General features: G+C 40.9%; 1 protein-coding gene across 2 annotated transcripts in view; it reads right to left on the bottom strand.

Moving 5' to 3' along the window:
- The window catches only part of LOC149460927 (multidrug resistance-associated protein 1-like), a 382011-nt gene that overhangs the window by 158578 nt on the left and 206510 nt on the right, over positions 1–16923 (bottom strand). For both annotated transcript variants that reach the window (XM_089679079.1, XM_089679078.1), the window contains exon 13: positions 915–1061. In XM_089679079.1, the coding sequence (XP_089535205.1) occupies positions 915–1061 (147 nt within the window). The remainder of the gene's footprint in view (positions 1–914; positions 1062–16923) is intronic.

Consider the following 16923-nt stretch of genomic DNA (forward strand, 5'->3'; position numbering starts at 1 on the left):
TGAAGTTCAATGTTTCTAAATGCAAAATAATGCACTTGGAAAAAGAATCCCTTGAGAGAGTACATACATTGGGGGTGCAGTGTTAGCCAGCACTGCAGAGGAAAAGAATTTGGGGGTACTTATTTCAAATTATTGCAAAATAAGCAAACAGTGCAGCCAAGTAATGGGGAAAGCAAATAGAATTCTAGGATGCATCACTAGAGGGATCACCAGCAGGAGGAGGGAGGTCCTGATTCCCCTAAATAAATCTTTAGTTAGACCACATTTGGAATACTGTGTCTAGTTCTGGAGACCTTACAAAAAGATATTGATAAAATAGAACGAGTTCAGAGACGGGTAACAAAAATGGTGAAAGGTCTGAGGGATAAAGCTTATCAAGAGCGACTTCAGGAACTTAATATGTCTGGAGGAAAGAAGGGAAAGGAGAGACAGGATTGAAATTTTTAAATACATCAAGGGGTTGAATAAGGTTCAGGAGGGCAGTATTTTCAACAGGAAACCAAAATCAAGAACACAGGGACATGACCTTAAACTAACTGGAGGAAAGTTCAAAACTAATCTCAGAAAGTATTGTTTTACTAAAAGAGTAGTTGATGCTTGTGATAAATTTCCAGCAGAGGTAGTGAGCCAATCAACAGTAAATAGCTTCAAACTTGCTTGTGACAAGCATGTATCTTTACTTGAACAAAAAAGCTAAGGAAAAAAAAAAAAAGAAGAAATCTCATTGACTTGATGGGCAACTCTGTCTTTTTCTGGCATCACTTTTCTGTTTCACATTTAATGTGTTAGTGCACCGCAGTGGTGCAATTGAACAATTAAACATGGTGGGCTAATCTACTTTTGCACCAAAATATTGAACACTAAACACAAATTCTAGGTTGCTGTATTCTTTAAAAGGATGTGTAATTTCTTACCTGAACCATGCTGCTGATAACCATAGGAAGCATATTCAATGGGAAACGAAGGATGTTAAATAAAGCCAAGGAAACAAATGCCTTTTCTGCATCTAGAATATTATTTTGATCAATTAGGACATAAACAGCAAACGTGGACAGTGCAACCTGAAAAAAAAAAAAAATTATATAAATGTATAATTTCACACATACGAGAGATAGATCTAGGAGGACAATGAGGTCTATAACAGAATACAGAAAAAAAGGCTTCTAGATGGCCTGTTGAATGATAGAAAATGTGTGTGACTCTCACAAGCAGTGAAGTAGCAAGCCAGCAAATGGATTCTTTTGAAGGATGTACAAATATTTTTGTCTAGATGACAATTTCATAAAAAGGTATCTATTAAAACAAACCTGTCAGACATTTTAAAGTTTAAAACCTAAAACATGATGCCCACCATTACCTTTATGAATCTGAAACCCTTTTTCCATGTACAAACGAAGACTTACAGTGTTATTTATAGCAGAACGTGGATACAGCAATCTACTGGACACCACAGGGTTTACACCACACTGCACCCCATTTAAGTCTTATTCATAAAATGCAGGCCGCAGTGTGAAGTCTGAGGTATCCCCCAGAATCCCCCTCCCCCTCCCATAAGGCTACAGGAACAGGAGCATTCAGTCATATGACAAGATCTCCCTGTCCCAGCATATTTTCCCCATTCAACAAAATTAACAACCTAACACTGGCATACCTCCCAATGTTGTGAAATGAGAAAGAGGTACACCCTGTAACACAAAGTGTATAGGCAAATGACACACCCACTGCCACTCCCTCAGTTATGTTGCCAATGAAGAATTAGTAAGCAAAAATGATTGGCTAAATCCAGAAGTACCCTTTGCATCACTAACCTACCTTTATACTGGTTCTTTAAGCAATGTGATAGTAAAAAAGTCTGTGTGAAAGGTTTAAAGCAGTGTAACGCTAAGTATTGCATTTATTATAGAGGCCTACGCATTTGTCAGAAATGAGAAACAACAGAGAAGGAAAGAAGACAGAAGGAGTTGTCTCCAAAAGAGTGCATATAAGCTGAAAGTGAGAAGGTGGTTAGGAGAGAGGCAGGGCTTATCTCTAGTCAGAGAGGTCTATTTACAAAAGAGAACACAGGGCTTCTTGAGCTTACAAAAAAAAGGAGCTTTCTGGTTAATAAGGATGAAAGCGGCTTTTTTAAATTGTACTTTGCGGTGTTCTTTTACTATAATTTACAATATTTAACATTTTCCTGTTAGGCTAGTTTACTTCACATGTTCTTCTTTGCCATGCCTTACCCAAAATGGCAATCAGAAGCCTCCAAATACTAGCATGTGGCTGGGATCTCTTCCTCTATCTCTCTCTCTACAGGCACCAGCAGCCTTAGCAAACAATCAACAGCCCTGTCTTACAGAGATCCTGCCCCCACGGCAGCTTAAAACTCAAAGCAGTGGGCAGATGGTGTATTGTATTTGTGTATGTATTACACAACTATACAGAATAATATTCAGCAATTGGCAGGAGCAACAGCAATCATTTTAGCTCTGGGTAGAACAGACACCAAAGTTTTGCTATGAGTTTGTCCTCTTAAAGAAAGCTGCAGCACCCACATCAAACAGGTATATATATATTTTTTTACATGATTACACAATACATAGACCGGAACTATATCATGCACATGCTCAGTGAAGACCAGCTATTAGCCTTGAAAAAAAAAAAGTTTTACCCAGGATTATGCAGTGACATTACCAGATTGGTAAGATTGCAAGGTGTCTTGCTCTACTATATCTACTATACACAAATGTGTGTCACATTTTAACTACAGAGTTAAGTAACATTCTTGCCCTCCCTCCTTCTCTGTTCCGCCTGTCTTTACTCATCCTCTCACTGTAAACATGAACCCGGCCCAAGTGTATTTTCCGTTTATGATATTCCACATATAAACACCTGTGAATGGAACAATACATATTTTATCCTAACGTGGTCATAATGTATTAGCTTCTCCTAAACAGCAGCTGTTATTTTCAGTTTCATGGGGAGAGGAAAAAGACAGAGAAAAAGTACTTTGTTCTCAGTCAGTTACCTATCTACCATAAAAAGAGAAGGGTTCCAGAAAAGGATCGTATGGTGTGAGAGATGGTCAAACCTGCAACACTGAAAACCAGTACAGTTGTGCTATAAGCCACAGGAGTATAATAATGCAGTTTAAAAAAAATGTAATAGCCATGGTCAACTGATTTTTTTTTTTACCACAGTACACATTTAGGTAAATAAGAAAAGAATGCACATCACCCCACAAAGCTGTTCCTTAGGCAACACATCTTTCTTTATGACCTGTCTACTGCAAGGAAGGCCACCAGAGAAACACTATGTAATGGACTGCCTGACACCCTGACTGGGGATCTCTGCCAAGTTACAGCTTCCTCAAACTCAGAATATAGCAGAACCAGAATATAGCAAATTTACCCGAAGCATCAGACAGAACCAATGTTGGAGTAAACAGGACTGATTTTATTAACAAACAGCACAGCGTTTACACACAAAACCTCCCCCTTAGACAGGTATGGCACATATTACAAGTTCCAGGAGAAAATTACACTGCTAAACAAAAAAACACTCAAAACACAAGAATACAATGGATTCCTTCTCAGCACCTTGCATTCTGGACTCTAGAGGTGATTAAAAAAAGTGAAATCTTATCACCTAAACCTAATTACAGCACACAACTGCATATAACACATCACTCCAGGATAATAGTTCCACTATGCACAGTATGCCAAGGAGTCCCAGAAACAGTCCCTCCAGCCCTAATTGCACAGACAGCTGGTATAATTCACAGCCTGTCAGGTACCCAGGGAAGTGATATAACCCTCTTGAGGAAAAGGTTCCTTGTAACCCCAAGAGGGGGTCTCCTTAGTCCTGGGTCCATAGTTGGTGGGAAGGAGGCTGGCCCCTGGGTCCCTCCAGGAGAGCCCAAGCCACGGTGGCTTCCATGACAAACTATATGGATGCAATCTACAAACCTGTATTAAAAGGCCCAGTGTCCATACAACCATTACATGCTGTAACTAGAGGGGTGACTCTTATGGTAAAAAGCAGCATTTATAGTATATGTAAACCCTCACCTTGTAAAAAAAACCCATTCAGTTTAAAATAAGTGAAATGAAAGAAAACACATCAGAAATATCTTTTTTCCCTATTTTATGAGTGATCACATACCCTTTGTTCTCAGCTGCATAGAGATGGGGGACTTGAAACAGCATTACACTAGTCTTCCACATGAATGACTGTGCAATATTGGGGGGGCTGTCAGGACAGGTCTGATCAATGAAGAGCAGATTCAGTTCACAGGAAGGCTAAAGAATTTACCATGCTGTGCTCTCAATGCCCAGTGTGGTCAGTTATTCACAGCAAAGTAGGGGTACAGGCAGAAACACCAGGGATTTCACACAAAGAAAGCAATATATTTTTTCAAACAAGTAAATGGTACCACAGGCACATATCAGCAATATAAAATGTTGGGTTTATATATTCTTTAAAAAGATGACTCAGTATGCACTAAACAATATGACTATATTTCTGCTAATTACCTGAAGATATCATTTTTCACTAGACTTTAATTTTCTGAATGGTGGTAAACACCCTGTAGCTTTGGGATTACTGAGACATTGCGAAAAGTCTACCCAGTCATTTTGCAAGAGATCACAGGAAATTTGAAACAAAAAACAGAACTCAAACTAAAGCCGGCCATATATGGATCAAATTGGAGCTAGTTCAGCAGGGACTGGGCAAATTTGGATCCATGTGTGGGCAGGCTAGTTGTACATAAGTCGATCTACCAATCAACTTCTGTACAATCAGCCTGTCAGTGTTTTTCTGATTGATCAAAGCCGAAGGCTATAGCTGGCAGTGCTGTTCATTGTATTTTGCTGGTGGTCTCCCTGCAGTCTGAATACAAATGCTTAGTGGGGAGGATTTACCCCATCCACATTGAATGTGTGGATGTGGGATTCAGGCCTTTTCTTCATTCAACTCGCTGGTTGAATGAGAAATTACCAATCTGCTGCTGTAGGAAAACAAGTCCACCTTTTTATTGCGGTAAGGTTAAAAAGTGTTCAGGTTAGCATTAAAAGTTCCACATTGCATGAAGTTACTCATCCCCTCTATCTACACTTTATTGCCAAAAGTATCCGGACGCCTGCCACGTACATGAATTTTAATGGCATTCCAGTCTTAGTCTGTACGGTTCAATATTGCTCTAATTCATCCCAAAGGTGTTCTAATCGGGTTGAGGTCAGGACTCTGTGTAGGCCAGTCAAGTTCCTCCATCCCAAACTCGCTCCTTGCTTTGTGCACTGGTGTGCAGTCATGTTGGAACAGGAAGGTGCCATCCGCAAATTTTCTCACAAAGTTGGGAGCATGAAATTGTCCAAAATGTCTTGGTATGCTGACTCCTTAAAAGTTCCCTTCACTGGAATTAAGGGGACAAGCCCAACCCCTGAAAAACAACCCCACACCATAATGCCCCCTCCACCAAACTTTGCACTTGGCACAATGCAGTCAGGCAAGTAACGTTCTCCTGGCAACCGCCAAACCCAGCCACGTCCATTGGATTGCCAGGCAGAGAAGCGTGATTCGTCACTTCAGAGAACACATCTCCAGTGCTCCAGAGTCCAGTGGCCACATCCTTTACACCACTGCAGCTACCGTTTGCATTGCACTTGGTGATGTAAGGCTTGGCTGTAGCTGCTCGGCCATGGAAAACCATTCCATGAAGCTCTCTATGCACTGTTGTTGTGCTAATCTGAAGGTCACGTGAAGTTTAGAGGTCTTTAGCTATTGACAGTTGGCAACTTCTGCGCACTGTGCGTTTCAGCATGCGCTGACCCCGCTCTGTCATTTTACGTGGCCTACCACTTCATGGCTGAGTTGCTGTTGTTTCCAGTTGCTTCCACTTTGTTATAATACCACTAACAGCTGACCATGAAATATTTAGTAGCAAGGAAATTTCACAATGGATTTATTGCACAGGCGGCAACCTATCACGATACCACGCTTTAAGTCACTAAGCTCCTGAGAGCGACTCATTCACAAGTGTTTGTAGAAGCAGTCTGCATGCCTAGGTGCTTGATTTTATATACCTGTGGCCATGGAGGTGATTGGAACACCTAAATCCAATGATTTGGAGGAATGTCCCAATACTTCTGGCAAAATAGTGTACACTAATTCACTAACTATATAGTACAATTAACGCTAACTGCATATTTTAGGTGACTTTAGCTAATACCATGTACTACGTTTATATGTGTTTAATAAGCAGAATCAGACTTGCTGAATCAAAGCACCTTGGTAATTATTAGTACATGTAGCAGTGTTAAATTATGTACATATACATTATACCTGACATTGATAGATAACATGGTAACATTCAATAACATGGTAACATTCAGCAAATATAAAATACTCTGGAAATCTATGGGTCTGAGATTGCAGCTTTGTTGATATAAATTGCTTTAGCTTTCTCTCCAGAATTATTGAAGTAGAAAAACAAATTATTGCTACAAAATCTTCCTAACTAGCAAGTAAATAAAGGAATTTTAACTTACAGGTAAATTCCATATCTTAAAAGTGCAGTACTGAAGGTAGGCAATTTATTCATACACTATGGTTTCCAGCTTCGTACCTTTAGGTGATTAGACATCGGCAAGCTTTTGGGGTGTTCCATGCGAGAACCCAATGAGAGGACAAATCTGCTTGTCTAATGAAATCAGTCACTTTTAGGTACACCCTAATGACTCTGACAATGTCCAGGCAATGCAGAGAGACTTGGAGGATATGTATAGGGCACATCAATGGAGGAGGCTGTGGACCGAGAAATGTCATCCAGGGATGGAGGAGACACTGGACAACAGGCACCGGGCAGCACTTCTAGGAGTTGAAGCAAACTCTGTATGTGGAAGAAGATAGAACAGGAAGGCGCTTCTAAGTGCAGTATATCCAGAGGAATCTTTAATAATGATGGTTAGAAACACTTACAAACTTGTAGTTAAAACAGGCTCAATAAAATTGTCAGAGTACAGAGGCTCAATCCACCATGCGAGAACCCACTGTGCCGGTCAGCAGCTGCAGGGGGAGCTGAGGACCAGTTGCCCAAGATGGCCGTCACATGTTCCAGGATCGCACGCTGTAGCACAAACTGTCCAGGAGACCTCAACCCGAAGTGACATAGGTTAGGACCGGGCGTGGAATGGTGATGCTTTTCGAAGCATGCGCAGAGCTCCTTCTTCAAGACCGATCGGTCCAAGCCTGTTCCTAACCTACGTCAATTCTGGTTGTGGTCTCCTGGACAGCGTGCGCTCCAGCAAGCCCAAATGTGCGGCGGCCATCTTGGACAACTGATCCTCAGCTCCCCATGCAGCTGCTGGCCAGCACAGCGGGTTCTCACATGGTGGATTGAGCCTCTGCACTGACGATTTTATTGAGCCTGTTTTAATTACAAGTTTTTAAGTGTTTCTAACCGTCATTATTAAAGATTTTTCTGGATATACTGCACTTAGAAGTGCCTTCCTGTTCTATCCTAATGCAGAGAGACTTCCTTTGGATGCTTAGGGGCAGGGCAAAATGATGATAGAATAGCGTCCTCATTGAGATGAAATGCTGAAACCATTCTTGCAAGGAAAGATGGTCTAGGGCAGTGGTAGGCAACCTGCGGCTCTCCAGCTGTTGCAGGACTACAAGTTCCATCATGCCTCTGCAAGTCATAGCTGTAACTGTCAATTTTGCAATGTCTCATGGGAAATGTAGTTCCACAACAGCTAGAGAGCCGCAGGTTGCCTACCCCTGGCGTAGGGTATAATACGGGTGTTATACGATCAAGAGTTGTTTGCAAAACTGGGCCTGCCAGGGAAAAGAGTTTTTAAAAAATCTCAAATTTCTTGCCCATGTAATCTTCAAAAGATGGAACATCTTCAATAGGTACAGTGAGATATTTGTTTAGGATGGAAACGAAAGAATCAACAGGAATAATACGTTTTTTTTGCAAATTCTTTTTTAATTGGACAGAGTTCAAAAAAGATCTTTGGGGGAGTGAAAATCCTTTTAGGAGTGACCCCAGTGGTCACAGACTTCAAATTGTATCTGTTCATGAATAGAGAATGTTTTATCAGTCTTAGTGGGTTTCTTTGTGCCCAAAGGAGTATGGCAAGACTGAGGAGAGTTTACCTGTACAAAGTCAAAGCTTTTACATACAGAGGCAGTGAGATTTTTAACATTAGCAAGTCTATTCAGATAGCTCCCTCTTCAATGCAGCAATGGTGTGGGGGAGAGAAATCTGCAGCTTCCTCCAACACTGCTTCTTCATCCTCTTCATTCCCCTGTGATTCAGGTTCTAGGACTGACATATCAGGGTCATATTCAGTTAAGAAACAGGATTAGAAGAAGCTGGGTATTTTTAAGCTCTAGACAAAGATGGCTGAAATAACACCATAATCTGTCAGAAAAATTGGATGCAGAAAATTCTGTTTTTTGTTTTTTTTTTTACAAACGTTTTTATTTTTGCAAGGATAAACAGCAAAATACAGTATGTGCAGACAGTACACAAAACAAAGATAAAGCACTTACATAAAAGTACGATACTGACAAGTATAGTAATGTAGGAAAATTTAGCTAGAGAAAATGAAAAGCATTTATAAGTACACGAAAATGAATTGACAAAATAGGTTGAGAGATACAACTGTCAACAGTATATGTCAATCAACCTTCACATGACATCGAGGCAGTCGTGTAGTATATGTCTATAAGTCTTCCATGACTCCCATTTTTTATCAAACAAGTGCATTTTATCCAACAAAATATAGTGAATCCGCTCCATAAGCATCACAGCATCAACTCTGTGCAAAACAGATGGCAGGGGTACAGAAACGGACTTCCAGTACAAAGCAATAGCCCATTAAGTAGCGATACAAATGGTATGTATCAATCTCATATCAGCATTAGAGACCCCAGGGATAGGAGCACCCAGAAGACAAATCTGTAAGGACAAAGTAAGTGGAGAGCCCGCCAGTGAGGTAGCCACCTCAGATATCTTACGCCAAATCGAAGAGACAGTTGGGCAGTCCCAAAACATATGTACCAAGGTGCCTGTATGGCCACAACCCCTGAAACATAAGGGAGATGTCTGTGGGAACAGCACATGCAATCTGGATGGAGTATAATACCATCTTGTGAGAACCTTAAGGGCCGTCTCACGTACAGAAATAGATCTAGAACACTTACAGATGTTATCCACCATAGAATCCCAATCCTCCTCCGAAAAAGAAACACCACTATCCTCTGCCCATTTTCGTCTATACAAGAGGGGCGTAGAAGAGTAACAGAGCAAAAATTGGAGATAGAAGTCAGAGATAAGACCCTTACCCCTAGGAGAGTCACGACAGACACGTTCAAACAATGAAATCGGGGAAGAGGGTGTAAGGCCAAAATGTGAGTTAAAAAAATGTCTGATCTGTCGATAACGATGGCATTCCTGGAGAGGAACTTCAAAGAGCTCACGTAACATATCAAAGGTGATAAAAGATCCTCCCCTCTGAAAATCTGATAATCTAATAAAAGATCGGTCATACCACCAGCGAAAAGCCTGAGAAGCAGAGAAAGCAGTGATAAATGTTGGATTTCCAAAGAATGAGATACCTGAAGGGACAGATGAGTCTAAATTAAATTTCAGTTTACATGTGGACCAAAGCATCAATGAGTGGGTTACTATAGAGTTATGAAAAGTGAGCGATTGGGGGGAAATCTTAGACCACAATATGCCCGGTAAATAATAAGGGCGTATTGACAAGAGATTCAAATTTAATCCATGGGATCTGGGAGTTAACAGTTGCCCATTGAGATAATTGTGCAAAACGGGCCGAGAGATAGTATACCCAAAAATTAGGAAGGCCAAGTCACCTGTCCGTTGGGAGCGGTATAAAACAGAGAAGGAACGTGGGCGCCTATTACTCCAAATGAAGGTGCTAATAGTCCGCTGAAAGTGATCCAAAAATGTTTTTGAGACTGGGAGCACTCTAAAAAGATAGAGTAACTTGGGTAGAATATTCATTTTGACCGCCGTGACTCTACCCAGAAAAGAAATAGGGTAACCGTGCCAAATTTTTAGTAAAGTGGAAAGACGTGATACACATGGAAGATAGTTAGCAGCAAACATATATGAGTATTTAGGAGTGAGATTGATAACCAAATAGGAAATCCGGTCAGTAACCCAACAAAACGGGAAGGAGCTACGGAGAAATGCACTTAGGGAATCAGAAACACCAACAGGCATAATCGTCGATTTAGCAAAATTAACAGTAAGACCCGACACTATAGCAAAATCATTCAAAACAGCACATAACTTTGGCAATGAGGTTAATGGGTTGGTAAGAAAGAGCATAACATCGTCAGCATACATGCATATCTTGAAGTTTGAAACTAACAATGGATAGCCAGGAATATCCAGATGTGACCTAATTGCTATAGCTAAAGGTTCCAACACCAGCGCAAATAGAAGGGAGGAAAGAAGACAACCTTGACGGGTGCCTTTACCCAGTGTAAAAAAGTCTGAGTTAAAGCCAGGAAGCCTTATTCTGGTTTTAGGAGAATCATAAAGAGCATGAATACCAGCTAAAAACTCATCGCTGAAGCCCATCCTTTGTAGCAAGGAAAACAAATAAGGCCAAAGAACACTGTCAAAGGCCTTGTTAATATCCAGACTCATCAATAAAACCTCTTTAGAATGTAAATTGGCATCTTGTATAACATTTAAAGTGAGGCGTATATTATCAGTAATAAACCTGTCTGGAATAAATCCTGATTGGTCTGGAGAAACCAAAGAGGAAATAATTGGGGCAAGCCTGTCCGCCAAAATACGACTAAATAATTTCAGATCATTGTTCATTACAGAAATAGGTCTGTAGTTTTGAGGTAAATGATGATCTTTTTGAGGTTTGGATAATAAAGACATATTGGCCAACAACATCTCCTCAAGAAATTTACCCCCCTGCAAAACAGTATTAAATAAAGTAATCAAATGGAGAGCCAGTATGGGAGCAAAATGTTTGTAATGGCTAGCAGAAAAGCCATCTGGGCCCGGGGCTGTGGAACATTTGAGTTAACTAATTGCACGATTCACTTCTTCTAAGGTACATGGAGCGTTAAGGGAGGCAATTTGGGAGGGTGTTAAATTAGGGAGGGATATAGAATCCAACCAAGAGGTGGATATAGGTGCAGAATTTGGCTGAGGAGAGGCCAATAGTTTAGAGTAAAAATTTCCAAAAATGCCCAACACCTCCTGTGGAAGAGATGAGATAGTGCCAGAGTTAGTACGTAATTTATAAATATGTGGAGGACATAGAGAGTGATTCAGTTTTCTTGCAAACATCATAGATGCCGAATTACTATGCAACAAGAAAGAAGCTTTTGACCAGCGAAGTGCTTTTTCTGTTTTTTGAGAGAGTAGGGCATTCAGTTCTAAACGTTTTTGAGACAATAGCTGTTTATTAAGGAGGGATGAGTCACCAATATGACTTCTATAATGTGTTGCGAATTCTCGAGTCAATTGTAAAATTTGTTGCCATCATCTTTTATTTCTGGCTGAGGCCATAGAAATAAGGTGGCCACGTAGGACCGCCTTTTGTGCCACCCATAGAGTGGCTGGAGAAACACCAGGAGTGGAATTAGTTTGAAAATATTCCCGAATAGAAGTAATCACTTCCTGGCGAGAATTGATATCAGTTAACATTGAGTCATTAAGTTTCCAAGAGTAGGGGGTAGGTGCCAATCCTATAAAAGTGATAGTTACCGTGACAATATTATGATCTGACCAGGGGCTCAAATGAATACAAGCATTCTTAGAATTTGCTAGTAAGATAGGAGTACAATAAATGTAGTCTAGTCTAACATAAGAGTCATGTGGGTGAGAATAAAAAGAATAATTCCTGGCTCCCATGATATGTGCCCTCCAAGTGTCCACCAATTGGAGAGCATGAAACTTTCTGGTAAGAGATTTTGGGAAGGACTGGGAAGATTGCGATAAAGAGTTATGGTCCAAAAGTGGGTTTGCTACCAAATTAAAATCACCACCCATCAGTAGATGGGGGGACATAAATTTGTCAAGAACACCAAAACAGTGTGAAAAAAAAACAAAAACAAAGAGGCTTGTGCTGAATTTGCTGCATAAATATTGGCGATCGTAAGTTCGCGACCCGAAAGGGTGCCTTTGAAAATGAGAAATCTACTATTTGGATCACGGTACACATGTTGGACCTCAAAGGGAAATGAATTATGCAAAAAAAATAGCTACACCCCTACTCTTAGAAGAGTGCAAAGTATAAAACCCGTTTATAGGATTTGTGAAAGTATGTAGGATGGTTTGCAGCTGCAAAATGTGTTTCCTGCAATAGTATAATTTTAGCCCCTAAACATTTATATTGGAGAAAAGCTGTTTTGCGCTTATTTGGTGAATTGAAACCCTGAACATTATGAGAGATACATGGAATTACCATTTTACAAAAGAGATTAACACGATCAACAGACAAATGCAAAATGAAAAGACATTTCCTAGAGAAATCTGGTCAGAGATCAATACTTGCATACTCACATCTGACAAGGTAGTAGATTGTAGTACCGAACTTAGAGAAATCCAGACCCCAAAAAAGGCTTTGAGATGTCCCCAAGACAGCACTAGATCAAAATCATGTACTAAAAGGAGAAGCAAAAGAGACAAGATACAATAGAGATAAGGCTTTAAGAGCTCTCAGTGAATGACATAACAAAAAAGGTTGGATCAAGTAGGTGAAAAGCCTTACCTGAAAAAACAAAAATGGTAGGCAAAAGGGCCAATTAGTCCCAAACCCTGTCTCCATAAGACACGGAGAGTGGAGCTGCTGCCCCTCAATCGGGCCGCGACACCACCGGCCATGTCAGGTGGGGACACGTGTCCAAGAGTAATAAAACCATAAATGAACGGGCGACGATAAAAAGGCTAAAAGGCCTTTGTTAAACTGAACCCGTCCACCTGTGATTGAAAAAGCAAACGTATCACACAAAATATCAACCTATGACAGCCGTGAACTTTCAGAATTAGGAGCTATAACAATGAGAGCATAAGTGAGCAAAATCCTTTTATCCTGGATCCTGTCGGACATTCCATCTATCCCGTCTTGCAGATGGAGTGTGCCAAATAGAAGACACACAAGGAGTAGATGGTAAACGTTGGGGCGAAGGAAGATCAACTAAGCCCAATTTAGTCAGAATTTCTCTGCCTTCAGGGAGAGAAGTAGCAATATAAGTGCTGCCATTGTGAGGGACGATAAGCTTAAATGGAAAACCCCACTTGTATCGAATGCGAGCTGAAAGGAGGGTAGTGGTGATTTCTTTCATTTTTCTATGTCTTTCCAGAGTAGCAGGAGAGACATCTGGAAAAATCTGAGGTGTGGAGCCCTCAAAAGTGATAGTAGGAGTGTTGCGAGCAGCTTTAAGGATATCTTCTTTAGTCACAAAGACCTTCATACATAAGATAATGTCACAAGGTGATTTATCGTTAGGGGGTCTTGGACACAATGCTCTGTGGATACGATCACAGACCAGAGAGTTAGCATCAGGATCTGAAAGTAGAGATCTGAATAAGGTGGCCATGGCCTGTAAGAGGTCAGTCACCGTCTCTGGAATACCTCGAATACGAAGATTGTGTCTGCAATTACGGTTGTCAAGATCTTCCACTTGAACTTGGAGCTGCGAGTAGGCCGTAATCATATGATCATGATCTCTGGAGAGTTCGCCGTATGCTAGATTGAGCTCATCATGTTTAGTCTCCAGACAATCCGTTCTAGAGCCTAATGCAGCTATTTCCGGAGAAAAAACATTTGTGCTTTTGTGGAGTTCTAGTTGGAACTTAGTTGCTAATTTTGAATACATAGTCTCAAAGCAAGATTCCAAAGTCCTCCTTAGTAAGTTGTTGCACATCCTCATTATCTTGAGTTGGAGTGAGCTGCATGTTCTTGTATAGAACCAGCAGGAGATACTCATTCTGCGATATCCTGTGTCATACTGCTTATATCGTGTGCTTTTAGTAGATAAGTCGTAAGGGATTTTTGAGCATTACCCTTACTCTTCTCTTGATTTTTGACTTTGACACACATACACCTACCTCCTGGAGAGTGTTCCTGATCTGGCCAACTGTTGTGAAGGGGGTTTTCTTCACCAGGGAAAGAATTCTTTGGTCATCCTCCACAGTTTTTTTCCGTGGTCTTCCGGGTCTTTTGGTGTTGCTGAGCTCACCACTGCGTTCCTTCTTTTTAAGAATGTTCCAGACAGTTGTTTTGGCCACCCCTAATGTTTTTGCTATCTCTCTGATGGGTTTGTTTTGTTTTTTTCAGCCTAATGATGGCTTGCTTCACTGATAGTGACAGCTCTTTGGATCTCATCTTGAGAGTTGACAGCAACAGATTCCAAATGCAAATAGCACACTTGAAATGAACTCTGGACCTTTTATCTGCTCATTGTAATTGGGATAATGAGGGAATAACACACACCTGGCCATGGAACGGCTGAAAAGCCAATTGTCCCATTACTTTTGGTCCCTTAACAAGTGGGAGGCACATATGCAAACTGTTGTAATTCCTACACCGTTCACCTGATTTGAATGTAAATGCCCTCAAATTAAAGCTGACAGTCTGCAGTTAAAGAACATCTTGTTTGTTTCATTTCAAATCCATTGTGGTGGTGTATTGGGCAATGTTTTAGTCATATATGTAAAATCTTAACCGTTTTATGTAGGAAAGCTTTATATGAACTTGCACTCTACCTATTTAATGTATTTAGGCATCATACTGTCCTATGCACACACACGATAGAATCCCTTTGTACACGTCCCACATATTCTCACATACTTTTTAAAAAAATCTAATAAAGGGGAGCGGTGAAAGTGAAAATAATGGCCTTCTGCTTTAACACTAAAGTTACTTTTAAACTGTACAGACTACCAAGCCAGTGGTAAAGTTATCCCCATCTTCAGTAAGTTCAAAGATAATTTAGTGTGGTGTGTTTTTTTTTTAGATATACAAACAATGGTTATAATCTATTTTCCAATACATGGTATTACATACATACACAATCATGCTTCATACAGTAAAAGAAAAAATACAGACCCAGAACATATTGTATTAGGTCATGCAGTGAGTCTGCCATAAAGCACAGACCACAGCTGCATATTATTACTTTTAACAGAACACCATGATTACATGTATAGTACTTAGTTTACACTAGAACCTTAGACCAGCCTTTCTAAACCAAGGATCCTTAGGAGGTTGTTAGGGATTCTTTGGGCAACGAGATATATATGATTCTCAAAAGTAATCACTAACACCAAATTTGATTTTTAGCTACTGAACCTGTAATGGGTCATTCTTTCAACTGACCACTAATGTAAGAAGCATTCTTCCCTTTGACTATCAATGCAAGGGGTCCTTTCGGCCACTGACCACCAGTGAAAGGGGGTCCTTCTCAAAACGACCACAAATATGAGGATTTTGACTACTGTAAAGGGCAATAAATTGACCACCAATGTAATGGGTACAACACTAATCCACCTGTGTAATATGGCATTTCACTAACCAACAGTGCAAGGGGGCACTTTTCCACTGATCATCAATGTAAGGGTTGCTCTTCTCCACTAAGGCAATGCTACATTTGTGCTGCAGTGCAGTGCTGCCTGTGGTTATATTCTAGCCATTATTTAACTACTTGCTGACCTGCCATAGTACTTTAACTGCGACGGGGAGGCAGCTAAAGGCACCGCAACATACTGGTACGTCGCTGTTACGGGTGCGGCGTCAGACCCCAGCCCTTCTCACCAAATTCGTGACCGAAGGACTAGCCAATCTAAAACCGCGCTGTCACGTGCGTAACAATGCCACACCCAGCTGCACCCTGCACACTGATGTTCCAGTTAATTGGACAACGATCAATGTACCGGCAGCCTGAATGCGATTGTTACTGGTTCAGGTTAATTACGCAATTAACCCTTCACACTGCCACCACCTCCTTTTTATACAGAGAAAGAGGAAACTCAGCAATACACTAGGATGATTGGTTAACAGTCAGTATCCCGCTATCTCTACAGACCGGTTATACAGAGGGTTAAATACTCATAGTAGCGTTTTTAGAGGCAGGGATTCGTAAATTGCAATTAAGAGCTATAGAAACAATTCAACACTTTCAGAAAGCAAGATTTATTACCAAAAGGTACACAACATCAACTAGTATCTTCCCTACCTTATTTGGCAGAGGAATTGTTAAGCAGGGCTCAGCATCATATGCTGGTTGCATTCCTGAGGGAGGGGGAATGAGGAGATACATGAAGCCTTCTTCCTCCAGGAAGAACCTGTACCTGGCTCTTTTATGCACGATCCTACACCTCCGCCTCCCAAGTGACTAAATATTAGTTTAAGAGAAATACCACAATGCAGAAACCTGGAGCAAAATGGAGAACTGTGCCTCTCCCTGTGGGCATGATTGTGACAGTCGCTGCCTGTTTTCAGGGTTTGGGGCACGCACGTAAGCCCCCACCAGCCTACTCCCCTGTGATTTGACACAACGGGACTTTATCAACAGATCCTGTCCAATGATTCATGGCCAGGACCTGCTGATCAGCTGTGTCAAATCACAGCCTAGAGCTCTGTGTTGGTAAACAGAGGAAGCGATTACTTTGTCTCTTTTGCCTGCTAAGCAGGGAAAAGATATCGATCTGCACTACAAAGCAGCACACAGTAAACACATTAACACTTGCTAGACACACAAATAACCCCTTGATTGATCATTAGTACAGTGACAGTGTATATTTTTAGCACTGATGCAGTCAGTGTCAGTCAGTATCCACAAAGCATCAGTTAGTGTCATATTACTTGCTGCACTATCACAATCCCGCTATAAGTTACCGATCGCTGCCATTACTAATCTATG

The sequence above is a fragment of the Staurois parvus genome, unplaced genomic scaffold (genome assembly GCF_062004578.1).
Source record: "Staurois parvus isolate SC_StPar_1 unplaced genomic scaffold, SC_StPar_1.0 ptg000217l, whole genome shotgun sequence".
In the NCBI taxonomy this organism is placed as follows: Eukaryota; Metazoa; Chordata; class Amphibia; order Anura; family Ranidae; genus Staurois; species Staurois parvus.